Source organism: Neophocaena asiaeorientalis, unplaced genomic scaffold (assembly GCF_003031525.2).
Source record: "Neophocaena asiaeorientalis asiaeorientalis breed wild unplaced genomic scaffold, Neophocaena_asiaeorientalis_V1.1 scaffold29, whole genome shotgun sequence".
Classification (NCBI taxonomy): Eukaryota; Metazoa; Chordata; class Mammalia; order Artiodactyla; family Phocoenidae; genus Neophocaena; species Neophocaena asiaeorientalis.
Genome location: NW_020174423.1, coordinates 5,698,698 through 5,720,526, shown reverse-complemented (window position 1 = coordinate 5,720,526; position 21,829 = coordinate 5,698,698). Strand labels below are relative to the sequence as shown.

Sequence of the window (21,829 nt, the reverse complement as noted above, 5' to 3'; positions counted from 1 at the left end):
TTTGTAACTTCTCTTTTTCATTTTGCTAAGCACTTGGCTAAATTAAAATTCCAGGCACTATTATTTAGAGACAGCATGGGGTGGGGACTCTCATTTCTGGCCAGCATCCCTCAAGCACGTATCGAGCAGGCATTGTATTTAGCACTGAGGAACACTGAACCACAGCCTTTGCCTTCGGTGAGCCTTCAGCCTAGAGGTGGAGATTGAGAAACAGGCAATTATAATGCAGGCAATTATAATGCAGAGTGATATGTACCATGATATGTACTCTGTACTTGGGACAGAGTAGCACTGGGACCTGTAGGAGGATCACCCAACCCAAACTCTCAAGTCAGGCAAAGGCTTTCCAAAAGTTGAGGCAGGGCTTCCTTGGTGGTGCAGTGGTTGGGAGTCCGCCTGCCGATGCAGGGGACATGGGTTCGTGCCCCGGTCCAGGAGGATCCCACATGCCGCGGAGCGGCTGGGCCCATGAGCCATGGCCGCTGAGCCTGCGCGTCCAGAGCCTGTGCAACGGGAGAGGCCATGACAGTGAGAGGCCCGTGTACCGCAAAAAAAAAAAAAAAGTTGAGGCAGTGTTATCTCTTCAAAGAAGCAGAGGAAAAGTTCTGCTTCTTAGTACCCAAATGACAATGAGCAAATCACTCAAATCACATAAGCAAATCACTTATGTTCTCTGAACCTCCGTTTTGGAAGTAATTATTATTTCCCTCAGTGGCTGCTTTATGAGGGTTAAATCAGATGATATATATGAAAACACGTAGCCCAATCATTTGCTAGGGCGAGGGTCAGTATGGTTTTCTTCCTTCCTTTTTTCCTCCCTCCTGCCTGCATCAAGCCAGGAACTTGACTTCCGTAGCAGACTACAGAGAGGTTATATCTGGGGGGTTTTCAGCCACCATCTCTGTCACTTGGTGTTTATCTTCCTGCTTCCAGTTCATTAGGGTCTTTTCCCTCTGATGCTCGTCTGGACCATACTCATGTACAACACAAGGTCTTTCTTGTCCTGCCTGTGACACTTCGTTAGGGAAGTGGCTGGCCTCTGAGCAAGTAGTGGTGGCAGAGGGAAGATGGGAAACAAATGTAGCATCGAGGGCTGTGCTGAACAGAACACCAGCCGGGGAGGGCAGGCAGCAGCCATCATCTATGCGGAGCGTGAGAGGAGATTGCCTTAGGGACAGAGGGGAGAGAACAGAGGCCTGGATGCTGGTCTCAGGGGAGGACGAGCAGAGAGGAGAATCATCTTCGAGTATAACTCAAGTTTACTCTGTTTCTAGGTATCTTGCAAGTAGTACATTATTCCCACGCTTGGCTAGGCCTTAACTGCCATAAAAGTGAGTGGTACAACTAACTGTGTTTGTGAGACATTCTGACTGGTGAGCAGGCCTTTCTGATGTGGAAACAGTGCCAAGAACTCCATACCACTGGCACCTTTACTTCTGCTGTTCTGCGTTTTCTCTTGTTCATTTTTCTGTGTGCTCTTCCCATCTGGAGAGCCTTTGCTTTTTCCAAGCCCAAGCCACCTTCTCATGTTGCAAATCCACCTAACCTTCAGACTTGTTTTTCTGCACAGCTGTCACAACAAACTTCCCCTCATCTGCTACTAAACATATCAGACACTATTGTGCAGGCTGCGAGCTGCCGACTCATTACCCCGGGGGCTTTCCAAGAGAATCTGATGTTATCCAAAACTTCTCATCTGTTTCAAAGGGTACAATTTCCTGCATCCTCTGGAGGGAAATCAAACGCAAAACACACTGCATTTAGGAAATAGTCTGATCCTTCGCGGATTTAGTAGACCTCTAGGCAATTATGGGCGATTATTCCCAACTTAGTGTTTCCTCACCTCATTTCCCATAACAATGACTTGAGTGACCTGACTATGGGTTTTTCATCATTTGAGTCAGATATCGGGAAAAAAATCACCAAAATTGAGACAAGCTGTGGTACCTTTTATTTCTCTGTCCTCCTCCCAAGCTGTTTTCGTCTCTCCCCAGAGGTAACTGGTTCTCTTCTCCCTTTTTCTTCTGCGGTTTCTATCTGGGATCCAAGAATTTTTCCTTTAAGTCTGTCTACATGATCCTTTAAATCATACAGTATCCTGATAAGTGTGATTATCTTTAAAAAAAATTACTCTTTGGATTTAGAAATTGCCTGTTAAGAAAAGTCTCTCTCAGCTGTTGTCCCATGCCTCCTTATGGTTCTTTTCTCCTCCCTTCTCACCTCTGGACTGGGATATATTTTCCCCACTGTCTTTGTTCCACACTCCAAACTCACCTCTCTCTAAGTGTTTTGCTAATTCCTTTTTTTTATTTTTTAAAACTACCTTTTTCATTTCCTGCTATCAAACATCTGCTGTATCACCTTGCTTTCTCCACTTTGGAGAAAACTTGTTTTATGAATGTTCCTTCTCCACAGGATAATTTGGCTGGCTGTGCACTGATGGAGTGCTACGAGAGTTTTATTTTACATTGACCGATCAAGCACTTTGAATAATTGTTTTAGCTCCATTACTGTGAATCTATTTGCCTTAACTCTTTTCTTTTGCCACCTTTGATAAATATCTGACCATTGGGACAGGAAGGGATCTGTGCATTAATTTCCTCTCTACACGACCGAGAGGTGCTCTTTTCCCTGTGCGAGAGCCTGAAGTAACAGATGCTACATGCTCCCATTTCAGGAGGAGGGAGCACACACTGTTGTCAAGTGTGTGTGCGCGCACTCAGCCTATGTTTGCTGATGGTGCCGTGTGGCAGCCATCTCATAGCAGAGAGCAAATGTTAGGATTTAGGGAAAAGTGTACCGGCAGATCAGATTTTAAAACCGAATGGTGAGTCTCTGTTGAGCTAACCGTGTAGAGCTAGATGGTATTTTCTTTTTAAGCTTGTGAAACCTAACAGCTGTTTAGCGAGGCCGCGTTTTCATACATGTCTGTTTGACGGGTTTAATAGCAAATTTTGCAGTAAGTGACTTGCTGAACAGCCCTCCCTGGCTTGGGCTGTAATAAGAACTGTGTTTGCAGCAAGATTCAACGAGGGTCTTTCTGCTTTTTTGTTTATGGAATGGGGGAGCCTGGCTAAAGTGAGGGAAACTAAAAGGCATGTTCTGAAGGAAATTACTAATATCTCTACCAGAGTGTTCCTTGGAACTTGTTATTAACTAGTTCAGGGGAAGATACATGGGGGAAATGTGCTCTTTAGCAATAAAAACACATTAATACAGTCAATTTACTGTAAACCTATATTGGCAACGAGTAATTAAATCTATATATCTCTAGCTTGATAGTTTTCTGAGGCTGAGTCTCTAGAAGACTTCCGTATTTTGTCTGATTCAAGGAGGGCTGTATTCTCTCCCTTGCCTCTGGAAGAGGCTGCGGTGCCTTGTAATAGTTTTGTAGTATCACCAGATCGAAGACAAATGCTTCACTGGTTTTATTGACAGAAATAAAGCACTTCCTATTATCACTCTTAGGGGGTCCAAGTTCTAGAAAACTGGGACTTTATGAGACTAAAATCCCATGTCCTTTTGTCTGCTTTTTCAGTTCTCTCAGATCATAAGGCCTCAGAATTACTTACGTCTGTGGTTACCTGCTTTGTATTCGGCCCCAAAGGGTATGAACTGCATTCTTCGTGATTTGTCGGTACTTTTGTTGACTGTATGTCCTTGGTATGGCCACCGACTGCACATGTGTGCACATGTGGCAGTCACAGATCAGGGACCTCTGTTCTCAAGGGCATCCACCCTCACTGTCAGCTCAGCATCCTCAGCTAACAAAGGGACCAAGAGCCATCTCACACACATTTGGGGTTTCAGTAGGATTTTGCAAGCCAAGAATACGAAGTTTGTCCTAGATTCATGGGTGATTTCAGTTACTGGAATTTTAATCATATGGTTTCACTTAAGTAGCACATAAGGGAGCTTCACATTTATTCCTCTTCGTCCCATAATGATGCAGGTCAGAAGTCAGTTACATTCGGCTGTGTGACAAAGATGCCTACTTTTGAACAGTAGGAATTTAGGCTTCATTGTTTTATATATTCAAGAAAGGGATGAAGAAGTCTGGAAAAAGAATGAACAAAGTGAGCCCAATTAATTTTCTTACAATTTCCCAAAACTGCTCACTGGTAAGCCGTAAAATGTCAGGGACACAAAGTGAGTCAGTCCTCTGGCTTATCCTGGTGGGAAGAGACAGGATAAGAGAGGGACGGTCACTTGACGTCTGTAGAGAGGGGCCATGGGTATTCAGTGTGGCCAGTGGGAGGAGAAAGGTCTACTGGTAGACCTCTCTCAGCAGGTTGTTACTCCCACACCTTCCATCCCAGAGCTCCTGGGATTCCCTGTGCGAACGGGACTGCCAGTCAGTGTACCATTTGCCCTGCTCTAATAATGAACTCACTAACCCACTGTTACTGTACTAACTGCCAGAAGAAAGAGGAACATCATACACTGGGTTCTTTGCACAGCTGTTAGGATTTGTCTCTCTTCCGTCAGTCCTCCTCCCTTGTTTCCTCAATGCCCATGCCTTATTCAGGATGACATGTTAAGTGGCAGACACATTTAATGAAGCCTTACTATCGTGGCTCATGGGAGAAAGCCCTAGGAAATAATAAACTTTAAAGGATAGGTGGAAAAAAGGGACCCTACAAAAAAGATTGGGAAGGAGAGTAGAAATATAAAAAGAAGAGTATTTGGAAAAGGAGAGGCTGTCCACAATGTTAAGTGTTCCAGATGTTAAGTACGATAGGAACTGAAATGTTTTTATTGGATTTAGGAACAAGGGCATCCTTAATGACCTTTGTGAGTTCAATTTCAGTTGGCTGGTGGGAGGAGACAAAATGGGATAAGGTGATTTATTCACGTGCTAATATGGGGTGTAAAGAAAAGTGTGATTGATATTAAATATTTAAGAAAATCCATAATAGAATGTTAGAGCTGGAATGCAATCCTTTATTTAACACATAAAGAGAGACTTCGAATCAATTGTTCAAGGTCCATGCGTCTAGAGAGGGACAGCCAGGACCCAGTCCCAGGTCTCTTGACTCCCTTTATGAAAGAAAGTTGTGAATAGGCTGTAGTTTAAAGGCACAAACTCTAGTGTCTGATGCAGGAAAAGTAATCATTAAAGTGATGAATCAGAGCCGTATACTTCTGTTGTGAAATATAACTACTTGTTTGATGAATTTATTCATTTATTCTATAAATATTTGTTGACAGATATTGTGCTATTTGCTTAGTATACAAAACACATTCCTTTCAGAGAACGTGCTTGGTGAATTTTATAAAATAAAATATTATTGTTATTAAGTGATGTCTATAGTCCAGCAGGGTGACAGACACAAAGACATGTGGCATGCGGTGCACTACTGAAAAGGCAGCAAATGGCTCTGTCTGGAGCTGGGGACAGATGAGCAGGACCTTGGTCATGATCATGATTTCTCCAAGTGGAGAAAAGATGAAAGGGCATTTCTGGCAGAGCAAAATTAGGTGTAAAGAGTGTTCTGTGACTTCAAGGAATGGTAAACACCTATTAGGGCTACACCATCGGAGGGGAGGGGAACGACAGGGAAGGATCATGAGGAAAGCCACATCCAGAACACTGAACAGTAAACAGGGCAACAGATGCTTTCAGCCAAAGAGTCATTCGATTTGGTTCCCTAGATAAAGCTGGTGGCAGCATGAAACACGGATTGGAAAGGGACCCGAGTTTAAGGCAGGGAGATGTAAGAGGAAGGGTTTCAGATGAAGGATAATGAGGTTCTGAGCTAGGGGAGTGATAGTAAGTGTGGAGATGAGGGAAATGGGTAAAGAAAGAATCTGAAGGTGGAGTTACAGGACTTGCCAGCTGTTCACCTGTTTCCCTGAGGGAGAGGGAAGAATCCAACAACACACAGCAGTTTCTAACTTACTGACTGGAGGCGGGGAACAAAAGCAGGTTTGGAAGGGAAGATTCTGAGTTTGGTGTTGGATATTTAGAGTTCAGGTGCACATGGGAAGTCTAGGTAGACCATATGCCGGCTCCTACGCCTTGCTTTTGTTACTGAGTACAAGCTTGTACTGCTCGCCACACAACAGGCCAACCAGTCGAGAAGAGTTGCTGGGGCAAGGACTAGTGACTTTATTTGGAAAGCCAGTAGACCAAGAAGGTGGTGGATTAGTGTCCCAGAGAACTGTCTTACCGGAGTCAGAATTCAGGCTTCTCTTATACTCAAAAGGGAGGGGGTGTTGTTGGTTGCTGCAAACTTCTTGGTGTCGGAATCCTTTGTCCTTGCAGCTGCCCTCTTAGATCAGGTCACAGTGTTCCTGTAAACCTCCAACAAGACAAGTGTTATTCTCTGTTCTGCAACTTTTTATCTCTATGTGAAAGGAAAAGTGTCAAACCTTTAAAGGTCAGAACCTTGAGAATGGGCTATCATGTATATTTCAGGCTACAGGCAACATTCTTACCTTGAAGCAAAAGCAATAGAATAGGAAGGTTAAAGTAAAAGAAACAGATCCAATATGGAGTCAGATTTGTTCTCTGTTACACTTATGGTGTTGGTTAGTATAAACACTGTATTTAATTATGGATCCCCAAGAGGCCCTGAAAGTACTATAGCAGTTGGAAATGTAATCACAGCTATAAGGAATAGAAAATCCAGCTAACAGTGGCTATAACAAATGGAGTTTAGTTTTCTCGTGTAACAGACAAATTGGTGGTGCTGGTGTTGGTTTAGCTGCTCAGTGATGTCAGGACCAGTACTCTTGGACTTGCCCTCATGGTTACAAAGTAGCTGATGCAGCTCTAGAATTGTGGCCATTTTCTTGTCAGCTGCTTCTATTTGAGTATCTTTGAGTAGAACTGGGTCACAGGGCCTCCTCTGGCTAAAAGGTAGGCTGGAAGAGTGAGGAAGAGAATTGTTGAATTCACTTAAATCACTAGTTCTCCATCCTATTAGATGCAATGCCTCTTTTAAAAAACAAAAAAGCAAAACAAATAATTTGTAATGCTTGCTTTATTATCCTGAATTAAGCATCATAGATAATAAATATGCTTCCACATATTTTCAAGTAAATCAGTGTGCTATCCTAACTGTCATGTAAAGGAACCATTAAAGGAAAGTACTTTATAATAAAGTACTTCAAAACATACATTCCCAGGCATGACTGCACTAGCTGACATAATGAAGTAGTCAGGTGCTTGCATGGTGAATGTGACAGCAACAAATGCAGACGGGCCCAGGGGCGTGGTGACAGTGTTTCCAGTTCCAGGGGCAGCGTAGTCATCGGTGTTTCACTGAAATGATGAACAGCTCTTGGTAAAATCCTGAACAAAACACATATAGTCCTCCCTTGATATACATGGTAGTTGCTTTTTGAAAAAATCAACTTGCATTAAAACTGCACGGGAACCATTTTTGTACATATTTGTATGTACAATAGAGTTAGGGTCAAGTCTCAAATAATAGGTTTTCACATTAAAAAAAATCTTTATGGAATATCGGAGCGTTCTTAGTAGACAGGATTTCCCCCCCGCCCATAGCAGTATGTCTAGTGTCCCTGGCCTCCGCCAAGTAATTCCTAGTAGGACCTCCATACCTTTTTGACAACCAAAAATGCCCCCCCCCCCAAATGCATATACAGAACATCTCCTAGGACTGCTACCATCCATATTAAGAACAATTGGCCTAGATTAATCGGGCTAGAAACTTTGACCCCAAATAAAATCCAGGTTTGGTTAGCAAGAAAAGGGAGGGATGGAGATTAAATAATTAACAGTGCCTACTAATAGTAGGAACTGAGTCTTGCTTAATTTTATACCTTCTCCAAATTCTTGCACAGTTCCTGGCAGATAGTAAGTTCTCAGTGAGCTTTCTTGAAGGACTGAATGAATAATTGGGATATAAGCTTTGGAAAGTAGAAGCCCACTCTTGTTTGAACTTTGACTTTAATAAAGGAAAGAATCTTCCTTAAGAAGGTTAAAGGGCTAATTATTATAAATCTAGGAGCGTCAGTGGGAGTCAGGAAGTGAACTTCGCTGTGCCAGTGTCAGAGCTAGGATCTGGCATTTCTGGCCATTATATCTGTTACACAATCTAGGCTGAAGATGAAGAGTTAAGTTTATATCAGTGAATCCTTTTTAGCAATGGTAGGTTTAGGGGAAATATCTAAGTCTTCATGTAAGTAGTATATGCAGTCTTTAAAAAAGTGACACAATAAAAAAGTCAATAAAAATCTCAGTCCCTAAATCTTACTCCTTCTGTCTTTCAGCACATTCTCTTTTCATTGTGTCCTTTTCCATGTCACTTAGTCTATTCATCCTGGCATTTCTATCATAGCCTGAGACATTTTCAAACAATAATATTTTAGGAAAAAGATTTAGAAATAGAAGCAAAGGGTTTTGTTTTGTTTCCTCAAAATATAAACCTATTATTAGAATGTAATTCACAGCAGAAGAAAAGTTGGTTTTGCTTAAGTTTCCTTCCAAATTTAAGTAGAAAAGAATGAAAATGACATTTCAATTTTATCTCTTTTTGTGAAAAAGATAATCTGTAGGATCATGAACACAATATATGAAAAGAAAGTCTTTTTTTCAAATAGTGCTCCAAAGTTTCCTTTGAATATATAACTTTCTGAATTCAAAGGCATGATACAGCATGAGTTTTAAAAATAATTGTTTAAGATTTTGAAGAGTATAACATTTAATATTCCCCCAGTTTGAATTCAAGTAGAGGGACAATGACTTCAAACCTTCTGTGTATAAAAATAAAGAGTATTTTAAGAAAATGTTTTACAGTTTAAGTTTAGACATTTCAAGTGTCCTATAATTTGCTCGAGTGTGCTAGATTTTTTTTTTTTTTTTTTTTTTTTGCTAAATGTGTTTTTTAAGTTTAGACATTTCAAGTGTCCTATAATTTGCTCGAGTGTGCTTGATTTTTTTTTTTTTTTTTTTTTTTGGTCAATTGAGTTATTCTTAGTATTTTAGGGATTTTAAATAAATAAAATCTTGAGTGTCTTTGTAAGTGAATTATTTGACTAATGCGTCTTTTGTAACCATGGTTTACTTTTCCCTCTGTGAAAATTCCAAGGAATAACTACATAGGTAATAAGTAGTGGCTTGTTTGGGGATTTTGAGGAACTTCACATGCTGGCCTTGTCCTGATGTGGAATCTGTGTGGATTCTTTGTGCTAAGGAGCAGGTCATAGTGAAGATCAGAAAGAAAACTATCCTTCCTTCCTTCCTTCCTTGCTTCCTTCTTTCCTCCCTCCCTCTCTCCCTCAGTCCCTTCCTTCTTTCCTTTTCCTGGCTGCATAAGGGGTGGGAACTGTTCATTAAGTCCCCTGTTACAGTGCCCTGGGGGTTTGTGTTCCACTTTGAAGCTTCACACAGTAGACCTTTTTAGTCAGACCTTGGGGAATAATTCCTTGCATCACTGCTGTATCTTCCACCATTTCCCCCTACTTATCATCCAACTCCTTGCCATTTTCTCCATAGCCCAAGTTTTGTAAAGCCTCCATGTCTTTGCACGGTTTGTTTTTTGCTCTTGGGCTATCTTTCTTTCAGTGCCACTCTCGCCTTTTTCACACGCCATCAGGAATCTCCTCCTAATCCCCTCCTCCAGTTTGTTTTCACAGAAGCTTGTAACCACCTCAGTTGTAGGGTTTTCACATTATCTGTCTGTCTATTATACTTCGCGGCTCTTTGAGGGTATGGACATTATCTTATAGATTGTGTCTTTGGTGCTTGGTAGGTAAGGTGCTCAATACATTTTTGTTAAATGACTGGAGAAATGAAGTTACGACCCAAAACAAAGCACCGTTTGCAATTATAAAGGGGAAATGTTTGAGATCAGTAATTCTATTTGTCTTTGTTGATCACTGTAGAATTGTTTGCTCCCTTTGCAGACTGTAGAAAAATACTATAGCTTGCTTAATTTTATTTGACTGAAATGACTGTATAGGGACATTTTCTATCTCTGAGCTAGGGCAGACTAACAGTCTTTCCGATCAGCAAACCCTCCTGGTGATCCCATAGGAAACTATACTTAGGTCAGTGTGGTGCCACTGTTGTGTGGTAGATTTAAAAGGGTTCAGCTCCAATGACTGTATCATTCATGATTTTATCCAAATCCTCTTTTTTTTCTTAGGGAAACTGTTTACATGTTTATCACTTACTGTGTAAAACTGTACATTCTGATTTTCCTAAAATTAGCTCTGAGCCACTAGGGCTATTCCCTGGTACAAGTATGAAAAGATATGGCGAGTAAATCTGTATTCATGTTTTCCAAACCCTTCTTGATTTTATGCAACAAAATAGTTCTACTTTTGGTGTGTCTTTTCACACTGGGGAGGGCTAGTGTTTTAGTCCTTTCATGCAAATATACTGGTGTCTTTGATCATCCTCTCACTTGGATTGACTCCAGTTCTAGAATGAATTTCTTGTTGTATGGTGATCCTAAATCTGTGAATTAGGAGAGAATTTCTTCAAGTTGTCCTTCATTTTTGGCTTTTATTTAATCTTATTCTGTCTGTATATTTTACTATTTTAATTTTTATTATAATCCTCTGTTTCTTGCTAGGAATGTACAAATTATGTATCAGATTTGTACAAATTACCTATAGTCCCTGTGTTTTAAAATTACATATTATATTTTGGTTTTCTTCTCGACTGGAATTTGATATAGCAATATCTTGTTCCATTTTTATTACCTCCCCAAATATAGGCTGTTAGTTATTATTTTCTACCCTTTATTACTGAAAACACATCTTGGACTAATGTACCTTTCTAAAAGTAATAATAATAAAAAAAGATTCTTGTAGTGCTCCATTGGAGAGATATATAATTATGCATTCTAGCCAAGAATTACATAGGTAATTTTGAGATTATATTCCAGAGAAAACTAGGTTTAGAGTCAACTAACATGTATTTAGTGTTTACTTGTGTCAAGTGTTCTGGGTGATATCTCATGTAATGCATTGTTTTGTGCCTTTGATCTTAGTAAACTTTATACTCAGGGAAAAACTGATCCATTGAAAGGTAACAAACCATCACCTTTTAAATTAACCTACTTTTAAAAATAAGCACTTATTGCACTTGTGGGATTTGAAGAAACAGTATAGTTAAGATACTCAGAACAACACTCGCAGATACGAATTCTGTTTTAAAGTAATTGTATCATTTTTTAGAGTCAAAATTAATTTAACTGACCATGTTAAGAAGCATTAAATATTATTATCAAAATGATGTGTTATCTGTTAATTCAATTGACATATACACAAAAAGATGTAAAGATGATAGACTCAGGCACTGTTATTTTCTGGACATATCTTTTAACCAGGATGTGACATACAGATGATGTTCTAGTGGCGCTCTGAGGGATACCATTCACTCTTTTCTGCCTGCAGAGCCATTTCTTGAGCCTGTCCTGAGATGTTATGTCTTCTCTATAGCTTTTCATGATCCCCTTTGTTCTTCTCTTTGTTCTGATGCCACTCTGTATACATGTATTTTATTATAGGTATTTGCTTCTCAGACTGCATTTGGGTATCCTTCATTGAATTTCTATTATATGTAAATGCATAGAGTTTCCTAGAAGAAAACTATTCTTAATCCTTTAGAAAGTATGTGCTAGCTGGTCCACTTACCTGGTTAATTGTAGTTGCTGGTTTGTCTGCTGCCTAGGAATCACAACGCAGGCCTTGATTAACTTTCTGTGAAACGAGGATATGGACTAGGGATCCCTAAGCTCTCCTGTTCTCTACAATGTTGTCATAATATGATTCTAATCCATCACTAGAAATGTATTATGAAATCGTTAATTAATGGTTGCAGAAGGCTTACAGAACTTTTAATGAGAAGTAGATACTTGTGTTTAGTGTCAATTAATAGATGGCTTATTAACCTTTTTTTCTTTTTTTGCCCCAAGAACATTTTTTCCAAATATATTGGAAAAATGTACTTTCAAGAATAAATTGCAATCTGGTGAAATATTTTGATTGCTTAATAAAATTTAGGTTTTAAAACAAGCATCAGTATGGTAACTGTAGAAACGAAAAACCTATGCATTGACCCTTGAACAAGGAGGGGTATTGGTTCCAGGATCCTCTGTGGATGCCGAAGTCCCATAGTCAGCGCTCCATATCTGGTTCTGCATCCACGGATTCAGTCAATCTCAGATCTTGTAGTACTGTAGTATTTATGGGAAAAAAACCTGTGTAGAAGTGGACCGGGGAAGTTCGAACCTGTGTCACTCAAGGGTCACCTGTAGTTATAATAAAAAAGAAAGCAGCAGCAATGTATAGTTTTTATAATTTTTCAAAATATTTAAAATATGATCGCAAGATTTTAATTCCTACAGCTTCCTTGTGAAGGAGGCAAGATAAGTAGTACTCTTATACTCTATGGAGGTGAGACCTAGAGAGATTAAATGCTTATTCATTCCTTCTTAAAAAGGTATAGAGTGCCTATATATGGGTACAATGATGAATAATTTACCCTATTTGACTTTGAGAGCAGGAGAGACAGATTTATAAACAAATATATTTGTTGATAATATAGTTATTTATGGTAGAAACACAGAAAATGGTGCACGTACCTCTGGGGTATTGTTTGGTGAGGCTTCACAGAAGAGGTGATTTTTAATGCATTCTCATTATAGACGTTTGCCAGGGTGAAGAGAAGGGCCTTGCAATAAAAGGGAATGAACATATGTAGAGACCCAGAGTTATAAAAGGGCCTGGGTATTTGAAGAACAGGGTCCAGTTCAGTGCAGCTAGAACATTACTGTCCAATATAAATATTATGTAAGTTAAAAATTTCTAATAGCTATATTAAAAAGTAAAAAGAAATAGGTGAGATTAATAATAATGTATTTTATTTAATCCAATATATCTGAAATATTTATGTTCTTTTTTACACTTAAGTATGAAGTAATTGATTTTGAAGATCAAATCAGGTGTATATTTTACACGTACAAGACATCTCAGTTTAGACTAGCCACATTTCAAGTGCTCTGTGTGTGTGCCTGTGAGAGAGAGAGAAAGGGAGAGAGAGGGAGAGAGAGAAGAAATGAGAATGCGAATGAAAATGTGTTCACTCTAGAGGGGCAGGTAGAGAGATGAGGTTGAAGTGGTTGTTGGAACCATATTTTGAAAGGCCTTGTATGCTCCCTGAATTTGGAGTTTATACTTATATAGTAGTTTATGACCGTGCTTCTCAAATTATTTATCTGTGGTGAAGGACCAGATTTTTAAATTTGTTGCAGACTGATACTTTTGAAAAATATAATAGTGAAGTAGAAAAGTAAAATGAAGCATCATTTTTTAGTCATTAGATTTGACAGATGTATAGTTGTTCTGTCAGTTATCTATAAAGGTGTCTAAGCCAGTGCTATTCAACAGAACTTTCTATGATGATAGAAATGTTCTTTCTGTGCTGCCCAGTACAACAGCCACTAGCCCATGTGGCTACTGAGCATTTGAAATGCAGCTAGTATGGCTGAGAAGCTGATGATTTAATTTAAATTGTAATAACCACATTGGACTATTGGCTACTGTGTTGCACATTACTGACTATGTTTACTCTTAATCTTTGTGTTTGTCTTTCGTGGACTTGTGAAAAACAATTGTGGACTGGCATGGGTCCACAAACATACTTTTAGCACTGTTTACAGCGTGGTCTCTAGGGCTGGAAAGCCTTTGTGTGTCTTTGGCAAGTTACTTAATCTCTCACTATCCCAGGATCCTCAGTTCTAAAATGAAGGCAGTAAAAAGAAACTTTCATAGAACTGTTGTGAGGATTAAATGTGGAAGGGTTGGGGTTAGGGAGAGCGTCAAGAAGAGATGACATCTCTGAAAGGGCCTCGAAGGATAAGTTCAATAGGCAAACAGGAGAGAGCATATCAGGTAGAGGGAACTCTGAAACATTTGGATCATACTGTGTTTAGAGGAAGGGGTAACACTGCCCTAGCCCTATCACTGCTACCTCTATTTCTTCCTCTCTTTCCTAGTTATCTTCTTATTTTAATCTTTTAGCATATTTTAAACTGATTGCTAGGTAACATGTGATTTTGTGATTTTAATACATGTTACCTTGTCAATAAGGCCAATCATCGCCTCTTTTCTTCTTCATTCCTGGGAGTTATGGTGCCTGAATTTGATGGTAGAAATTGGGCAACAGTTGAAGAGGGAAGGGGAATCCTGTTTGAAAAGCAGTCCCTGGGTTATGGGCAGATAGCTGTGAGATTCTTTCCCCCTAACACATATTTCTTACTTACCTAGATTATTTTAGGAAGAAAACAGACTGGGGAAAAAAAATGAAGTTCCACGTCTTCGTATTTGTTGGTGTTGTTCACTTTTTACCCCTGAACTCTGGGAAAGCTGTCTATGGGAATGGCATCTCTCAGAGGACTTTTCAAGAAATAAAAGAAGAAATAGCCCGCTATGGAGATGTTGCTAAAGCGATCATCAACCTTGCTGTTTATGGGAAAGCCCGGAACAGATCCTATGAGCGATTGGCACTTCTGGTTGACACTGTTGGACCCAGGCTCAGTGGTTCCAAGAGCCTAGAAAAAGCCATCCAAATCATGCAGCAAAACCTGCAGGAAGATGGGCTGGAGAATGTCCACCTGGAGCCTGTCAAAATACCCCACTGGGAAAGGGGAGAAGAATCTGCTGTGATGCTGGAGCCGAGAATTCACAAGATGGCAGTTTTGGGTCTTGGCAGCAGCATTGGGACGCCCCCAGAAGGTATTATTTTGCCTTTTCAAGTCAATTTGCTGTGTTCTTTGTTAAAACTAATGCCATGTGACATAACTGATTATAGTGTGCATGATTCATATTATAACTGGGTGATAAAGAGGAAGATATAATCATTTTGCATTCCATTGGCTTGAGTTCTTCACTCTTATACTCCTTTTTTCTTCCTTTTTTTCCTCTCTTTCTTTTCTGAAAGTGTCACTTTTTAAAATGAAGCATCTACAGCTATTGGTCCATGATACTTATGAACTGTATCACTTAATAATTTCTATCTAGTATATAACATTAGTATCATTCTGTAGAGAATTGAGATATATGTAAATAGGTTATAAAAAGTATGACTTCTTCCAAGTGGCCTCAGTGTACAGAATTTCTTAGAATTAATGAAATATGGGACAGAGCCTTGCACACTGAATTGATTTGAGGCAATTATTTTTACAGAACCTGAGGTCTCTAATGCAAGGGGTTGTCTAGGGTGGAGTTCTATCTTTACTTATCAGCACTCTGGCTCAGCCGCATCAGACAATGTAAATGCTTAGATCAGGGATATAAAACCAGTCAGCAGTGAGCTATCAGTTGGTATTCGACTATTCATGGACTGTGCATGTATTCACAGACTATATTCCTATGGCAAAGGAACTACAGTTGGTCCTTGAACAACGTGAGAGTTGGGGCACCAACCCTCCACGCAGTTGAAAATCCTTGTATAACTTACAGTCAGCCCTCCATCTATACTGTTTGCTTCTTCTGTATCCGTGAGTTTCTGCATCTGCATACTCACTAGCCGTAGATCATGCAGTACTGTTGTATTTACTGTTGAAAAAACATCCACGTGTAAGTGGACCTGTGCAGTTAAAACCTGCATTGTTCAAGGGTCAACTTTAGTTTATCAAAAAAATCTAGTTGAGCTTCTTTAAAAAGTTTATAGAAACTTTTGGCCTTCTCTAATGCCAAGAGAAACACCCAGTAGAGAAGCAGATGGTCAGCTTTTTAAAAACATCTTTATTGAGATATCGGGACTTCTCTGGGGGTCCAGTGGTTAAGACTGTGCACTTCCACTGCAGGGGGTACGGAACAGTTCAATCCCTGGTCAGAGAACTAAGATCCCGCATGCCTCACGGCCCAGCCAAAAAACCCCCAAAACAAAACACTTTATTGAGATATAATTCACATACCATAATATTCACCCATTTGAAACGTGCACGCCAGTGGTTTTTAATATACTCATAGAATTGTGCAACCACCATCACTATCTAATCAGAGAACATTTCGTCACCCCCAAAAGAAGCTTTATATTCATCAGCAGTTATGCTCCATCCCTTTCCTACCACCCTCCTAAGCCCTAGGTCGCCACTAATTTGCTTTCTGTCTTTAGGGATTTTGCCTATTCTGCATATTTCACATGAATGAAATAATACACTATATTTTCTTTTGTGACTGGCTTCTTTCATGTAGCATGTTGTAAAATGTATCAGTGCTTAATTCATTTTTATTGTTGAATCATTTCCCATTTTACAGATATACCGTATTTTAGTTATCCGTTGATCAGTTGATGAACATTTGTGGTTTTTTCCCACCTTTTGGCTATTATGAATAATGCTGCTATAAACATCCATGCATAAGTCTTTGTATGTACATATATTTTCATTTCCCTTGGATATGTACCGAGGAGTGGAATTGCTTGGTTATATAATAACTCTGTGTTTAACTTTCAGAGGAACTGCCAAACTGTTTTCCGAAGTGACTGGACCATTGTACATTTTCACTGATGTTTTCTAACGTTTACACATACTTGTCAACACTTGTTATCTGTCTTTTTGGTTACAGCTGCCCTAGTGGGTATGACGTGATACTCATTATGGTTTTTATTTGCACTGCTCTAATGACTAATGATGTTGAGCATCCTTCCATGTTCTTATTTGCCATTTGTGTGTCTTTTTCAGAGAAATGTATACTCACATCCTTTGGCCAGTTTTTAATTGTGCTGTATGAATTTTTATTATTGAATTGTGAAAGCTCTTCATGTATTCTGGTTGGAAGTCTCTTATCAGTGTGATTTACTAAGGTTCTTTCCCATTCTATGGCTTTTTTTAAAAAACTTTCTCGATGGTAGTATTTGCTGCAGAAATGTCTTTAATTTTGAATTAGCACAATTTATCTAATTTTTTTTCTGTTGCCTGTGCTTTTGGTGTTATATCTAAGAAACCATTGCCTAAACCAACGTCACAAAGATTTATTCCTAAGAGTTTTATTTATTCTTCTAAGAGTTTTATAATTTTAGCTCTTATATTTAGGTCTGTGAGTTAATTTTAGGTGTGAGGTAGGAGTCCAACTTTTTTCTTTTGCTGTGGTCATTCAGTTGACTCTGCATCATTTGTTGCAAAGACTATTCTTTCCCCATTGAACTGGATGTATTTCATTAATTGATTTTCAGATGTTAAACCAACCGTGCATTCCTGGGATAAATCCCGTTTGGTTATGGTGTATAATCTTTTTTTCTATGTTACTGAATTCAGTTTACTAGTATTTCGTTGAGCAGTTTTACATGTATATTCATAAGGGATATTGGCCTGTAGTTTTATTTTCTTTGTGTGATGTCTTTGTCTGGTTTGGTATCAGGGTAATTCTGGCCTCAAAGAATAAGTTGAAAAGTATTATGTTGTCTTCTGTTTTTCAGAAGAGTTTGTGAAAGATGGGTATTAATTCTTTTAAGTTTTTGGTAGCATTCACTAGTGAAGCCATCTGGTTCTGGGATTTTCTTTGTGGAAAGATTGTTAATTATTACTTCAATATTTTTCCTTGGTATAGATCTATTCAGATTTTCTATTTCTTTTTGAGTCAGTTTTAGTAGTTTGTGTCTTTCTAGGAATTTATTAATTTTATACAAATTATGTAATTTTTTGGCATACAGTTATTTATAGTATCCACTTACAATTATTTTTATTTTTGTGAGGATAAGGATTCAGATTATTGTTTGGTGTCATTTGCTTTCTGCCTGAAGAACTCTCTTTAGTTTGTTTTTCAAAGCCAGTGCACTAGCAGAGAATTCTCTAAGCTTTCATCCATATTTAGTTCTTTATTTAATCTTCATTTTTGAAACACAGTTTTACTGGTTATAAGATTCTCGATTCACAGCTTTTTACTTCCAACACATTGAATTTGTCATTCCATTGTCCTCTGACTTCCATTGTTTCTGATGAGAAGTTAGCTGTTAATATTACTGGAATTCCCCTGTACAGGCATACCGAGGAGATATTTGGTTTGGTTCCAGACCACTGTAATACAGTGAGTATTGCAGTAAAGCGAGTCACATGAGTTTTTTGGTTTCCTAGTGCTTATAGAAGTTATGTTTAACTATACCATAGTTTATTAAGTGTGTAATAGCAGTATGTCTAAAACAATGTACATACCTTAAATAAAAAATAATGCTGTTGGGAAAATGGCACCAATAGACTTTCTCAACACAGGGTTGCCACAACCTTCAATTTGTAAAAAACACAATATCTGCAAAGCACAATAAAATGAGGTATGCTCCTGTGACAAGTCATTTTGCGCTTAGTGATTTCAAGATTTTTTTCTTTATTTTTCGTTTTCAACATTTTAATTTTGACATATGTAGGTGGGAATTTCTTTGCTTTTATCTTGCTTAGAGGTTTTTGAGCTTCACGTATAGATTAATGTTTTTCATCAATTCGGGAAGTTTTCAGCTTTTTTTTACTATGAATATATTTTCTATCCCTGTTTCGTTCTCTTTTCCTTCTGGTACTTCCATTATGAGTATGTTGGTGCACTTAAAGGTGTCCCACATTTCTCTGAGGCTCTGCTCATTGTTCCTCCACTCTTTTTCTCTCTGTTCTTCAGATTGCATAATCTGTATCAATCTATCTATTAAGCCTAGCTTAATCATATTTCCCCCTGTGTCAGAATAGCGTATTTTTCAGCCAGTATTTGGTTAGAGGTTGTGCTTGAGCCTCTTGTGCCAGTAAGGCTTCTGCCCTTTGTTGATGGATCTGTGTGCCGCTTGGAAAATGTTTTCAATCTGACCCATGTCCAGTTTTTGATTGTTCCTAAGTAGGACCATGTGGATAGCCTTCCCAACCCCCAGGGTTTATTGTGATCCAGGGAGGGTTTTTCTTGGTCGCTTTTTCCTCCCTGTTTCTTTTTGTTAAACTTCTGATTGTTTTGCCGTTTTGCTTGTTGTTAGCAGTATCATAAAGCTACCAGTACCCCCTAACTTGTTCTCTACCAAGCTCTCCATCATTTCCAACAACACCCTTAGGCATGGGATTCTTTGTGTTCTGTTCCAAATAAAGTCACTACCCTGGTTAAGAACTGCAAAGCTCTTCATCCTCCTGGGTTGCCTCTTCCCTGGGAGTTCCCAGGAGCTAGGCATAGTGATAGTGGCCTGCTTCCCCAGAGTGATATCCCTGGCAGGTGCTAGAAGGGGATGGTGGTAGCTACTGGTCTTTTCAGCTTGCCTCTCCCAGCATGAGACCTCTGCCTATGAATGAGCTAAGATAGCAGTGATCAGGGTCCCAGTTTTCTCATGGCTATACTTGGGGTAGGACTTCCACCATACAAGTAGGGGCTGGGTAGAGGAATGGGGACCTAGTCCTCTTGGAGTGGAGTGGCCATAATAGAGTTTCTATAACGTGCAGTTGGCGATGGGAGAAGGAAGCAGGTGATGACCAAATGCTACAGACTCTCATTATTCTAACTTAGATTTAGTATCTTTTCTTGAATGAATGTTTCTCCACTTGCTGTATGCCCTTAGGACAGTTTTGAGAGACTGTAAGTGATTTTTTAAAAATATTTTTTCCCAGTTAAATGTTTTGTAGGGAGGAAGATCTGCCAAGTTTCTCACTGTACCATTCTGGAAGAACCACTGGGACGGCTAGTTTTGGTCTCTCTGAGGCTGTGTGAATGTGGTAGAGTCCTCTAAGGTGTTAGGGACCCCTCAGCTTGGGTTCTATATTGTCAACCAGGAGTTTGTTTAATTGCCTTCTGTGGTTACTAATCTGTGTTAGACACCAGCATACATACATATTTATTTCCTTTTTAGCCCTCCTAACTATCAATATCTTTATTTGTTTGTTTGTTTTGTTATGTTTTGATTTTAACAAATGAGAAAACCAGACTACAAGAGATTAGGTAATTTGCCCAGGGTTACACAGCTAGTGAGAGACCAAGTTCAGGTATGAACCACTGTCAAACTCCAGACTTTGTGCTTTTAGTCATTAGACTGTATTGCCTCACATACAGATATTTTAATGTTATTTTCATTTATAAGATTTCCCTTTTTATCCATTTGACTGAAGCAGATCTGTCTCAAAAGTTGCTGGTACTTATACTGCAGGTGTTACTGGTATCTGTACCTTTGGACATTCTTTCTCATTTTCCTTTCTTTTGTATCCTCATTTCTTGTTTCTGTAACTGGGCCTGCTCTTCCCTGGCTCTCTGCCTGGGAAAGCTGAGCCAAGTTACAGATGGCTCCTGGGCCCTTAAAAACCCAGGGGAAGTGAATTTTACTCGCTGGAATCTATTGTGGTGTCCCAAGACTCACTTTCACCCCATTCTTCATTCCATGGAACTCAAGGTAGATAAACAATTGTCTGGCAACTGGGCTATTTTAAGCTCTAAGGAGACTGGAGAGTTAGGCTGGACCAGCTGTGGAAAAATTCCCACAGGAGATAGGGTAAAGTCTGCATAAAGGGACCTCTAGGTACAGGTGCAGATCTCATCTCCCAGGAGACCCATGTCATATCCTTGGTTTAGCCACCTACTAGTTGTGTGACTCTGGCCCAGTCATTTAATCTCTATGGGCCTTAATTTTGTCACCTATAAAATGAGAGATGGCTGGCAAATGAATCTGTAACATCTTTCTAGGTTAGAAAGGCTGTGGTTTTTCTGAGAATCCACAAGGGATCAGTGAAGATGATCACAAGATCACAAGAGCAGTATTCTCCTAGGCATGTGCTATGGATTCCTTATGTAACCAGAGCGAATTTTTTAAACTTTCCAATTCTAGACTTGAGTATTACAGTGTGTATTAGTTTACTTGTGTGCCCGGGTTAGGGCTCTGTGAGCTCTCTGTGGAGAGCTGGGAGAAGACTTCCTACTTGCATTTCCAAGGACTACTGGATGTCCTGCAAGCCCCACAAATTCAGCATCTTGTCTGTGTTTCTCATATTCATTAATGACATTACCAACCGCCGAGAGCTCAGGCTCAGAGCCTCAAACTTCTGCTAGTATCTGATATGGTATCTTGCTTTCATGTTTTTGTCCCCTATCAGGAACGCCCTTATTTAAGGATTCAGCTTGAATGTCTCCTCTTCTGTGGAGACATTTCCTATGCTTGCTCACCCCCAAGGAAGTATTGACAACTTCCTCCTTTCTGCTTTGCTTGTGCCCTATACTTGCTTATGTCATAAGCATTTCTCTACAGATAATAAGCCTCTCAGAATCAGAGATCCCAGTTTCAGTGGTTCTCAACTGGTGATAATTTTGCTCCCTAGAGGAAATTTGGCAATGTCTGGACACACTTCTGATGGTCATGACTGAGAGGGGGTGCTACTTGCCTTTAGTGGGTGGAGGTCAGGAATATTGCTAAACATCCCACAGTGTACAGAACAGCCTTCCCCTTCCCCCACATCAAATAATTATCCATTCTAAGATGCCAGTAGTGCTGAAGTTGAGAAACTCTGCCCTAGCTCTTAACGTAATGTTTCATACACAGAAAAGTTTTGAGAAATATTCGTTGAACGATTGAGTCTTTCCATTTATCTCACTCCAACATTCAGTTGGTCACCAAGACTTAAATGTCAAATGACTCCAGTTTTCTATTCTCACTCTCACATCAGAGTTGAGGACCTAACATCTCCTGCCTACAGTGTTACAGTCGCTTCCTAACTGATCTTCCTGACTCCAGTCTCATTTTAATCAATTTCCATACTGCTGCTTCAATTGTCTTTGTAAAATATAGATCTCATTATGTCACTCCCTTTCTTAAAATCTTTTCACTGTTCAGGATATAGCTCAAATTCTTATGACCTTTAAAAAAGTGACCCCAGGCTGTGCTTCTAGGCTTGTGTCTAGTTCC

The 21,829-nt window shown here is 39.4% G+C and overlaps 1 protein-coding gene across 1 annotated transcript in view; it reads left to right on the top strand.

The window, feature by feature from the left end:
* The window catches only part of CPQ (carboxypeptidase Q), a 465,560-nt gene that overhangs the window by 86,443 nt on the left and 357,288 nt on the right, over positions 1-21,829 (top strand). The window contains exon 3 of the mRNA XM_024756593.1: positions 14,254-14,721. Coding sequence (XP_024612361.1) covers positions 14,289-14,721 — 433 coding nt within the window. The 5' untranslated portion in view covers positions 14,254-14,288. The remainder of the gene's footprint in view (positions 1-14,253; positions 14,722-21,829) is intronic.